Source organism: Nicotiana attenuata, unplaced genomic scaffold (genome assembly GCF_001879085.1).
Source record: "Nicotiana attenuata strain UT unplaced genomic scaffold, NIATTr2, whole genome shotgun sequence".
In the NCBI taxonomy this organism is placed as follows: domain Eukaryota; kingdom Viridiplantae; phylum Streptophyta; class Magnoliopsida; order Solanales; family Solanaceae; genus Nicotiana; species Nicotiana attenuata.
Genome location: NW_017671526.1, coordinates 187,090 through 188,510, shown reverse-complemented (window position 1 = coordinate 188,510; position 1,421 = coordinate 187,090). Strand labels below are relative to the sequence as shown.

The 1,421-nt window shown below is 42.6% G+C and overlaps 1 protein-coding gene across 1 annotated transcript; it reads right to left on the bottom strand.

The window, feature by feature from the left end:
- Positions 1 to 300: 300 nt before the first annotated feature.
- On the bottom strand, positions 301 to 1,132 carry LOC109208806 (40S ribosomal protein S10-1-like). The gene has a single exon (XM_019371961.1). It carries the CDS (start codon positions 1,067 to 1,069, stop codon positions 524 to 526), a length of 546 nt encoding a protein of 181 aa, XP_019227506.1. The 5' UTR covers positions 1,070 to 1,132; the 3' UTR covers positions 301 to 523.
- Between the last annotated feature and the right edge of the window lie 289 nt (positions 1,133 to 1,421).

Here is a 1,421-nt window from a genome sequence, read left to right as displayed (position 1 = left end):
GCGCGCACTGGGCGCGCATATTGCCCACTGTTCTGTAAAATGCACATAACTTTTTGCAAAGAGATCCGTTCGGGTTCCATAATATATCGTTAGAAAGCTATTTCAAAGGCCTACAACTTCCGTATTTTGTGTTTTCCCATATTCCTTACAGATTTTCATTAACTGCTGCTGGAAGACGGACCTTTTGTAAACTTAGTCGATTTTGTCGAATCTTATGCACCTCACACTTCATCTTGATTTTGAAATAACTATTTTCACCCATACTCATCCTGCTAGGACTTTTTCACCAAGATAGCATTGTCCAGAGCTTTTCAATTTCAAATAACACGAATTGCAAGTATATCTCAATAACACAAAATCAAAAACGGTCAAGAAACATAAGTAAAACTTATAGTTCTCTAAAGATCCATAAAGATAAACTTGCCCAGCTTGGAATTTTAAGTTTGACAAGAAAATGAACAACCAAGTGTCTCCAACATCTGATAATCAAAATTGCAACCACCTAGCCTAAGATAGCAAGGATTTAAGAGAAGCTTGAACTAGGGGGTGCACCACCAAAACCTCCAGAACCACGACCAAATCCAGGTCTTCCACCAGAACCCCTGAAAGCAGGCTGATAGTCAGCTGGAGCTCCACCTTTTTCACCTCCAAACTCACCAGGTGGACCTCTTGGTCCATCACGATACCCTTCCCTATCACCGAACCTTGGCCTATCACCCTCGAACCTTGGTGGTCCACGGGGACGATCGCCAGGAGGTCCACCCATGGGACAACCAAGAGGCTTAGCAGATTTTTTCAAAGTAGCAGGTACAATTTCAGAAGGAAGGTTCAGGTAAGTCCTGAGGAACTCAATACCATCATTTGTAAGGTACCAGTAGTAATGCATCCAAGCAAATGTCTCGCGAACGTACTCCTTAGATTTGAAGCTCTGCATCAGCTTAATCACCTGTAGGTTCGGCACATCGATCAATGGATGCTTCGCCAAGTTGTAGTCCTTCTTGGCATAGCATACTCCCTCTTGGAAGAGGTATTTGGAGATCTCTCTACGGTTCTTCTCTAAAATAATCATGGCTGCTGGAAGAAGAGAGCGAACAACTGAGAGAAATCACACTGAAGGCTCGGACGATTGCAGCAACCATCCTGCTAGGACTTCATATGTCTAAAATATAAGATTAATACCCACTTAACATATCCACACCTAGTCCGAATGTATGGGGTGTTATAGGCCTTTTGCACCGCCTGATCCGACATGTCAATGATGTGTTCTCTAGACGGGTTCACCTCTTCTCGGGTCTCCTCCACACTACCATCAATATCAATCATGATGTCATCATGTTCTTGAACATTATTTTGTGGGATTTCTCCTCTTGTAACATTTGTTCATCACCCACAAGTTGTTTTTCATTTAAGGTGGGTGTATT

Bases quoted from the DNA above. Each gene is read 5' to 3' on its own strand.
- LOC109208806 (XM_019371961.1), bottom strand. From the start codon at position 1,069: ATGATTATTTTAGAGAAGAACCGTAGAGAGATCTCCAAATACCTCTTC.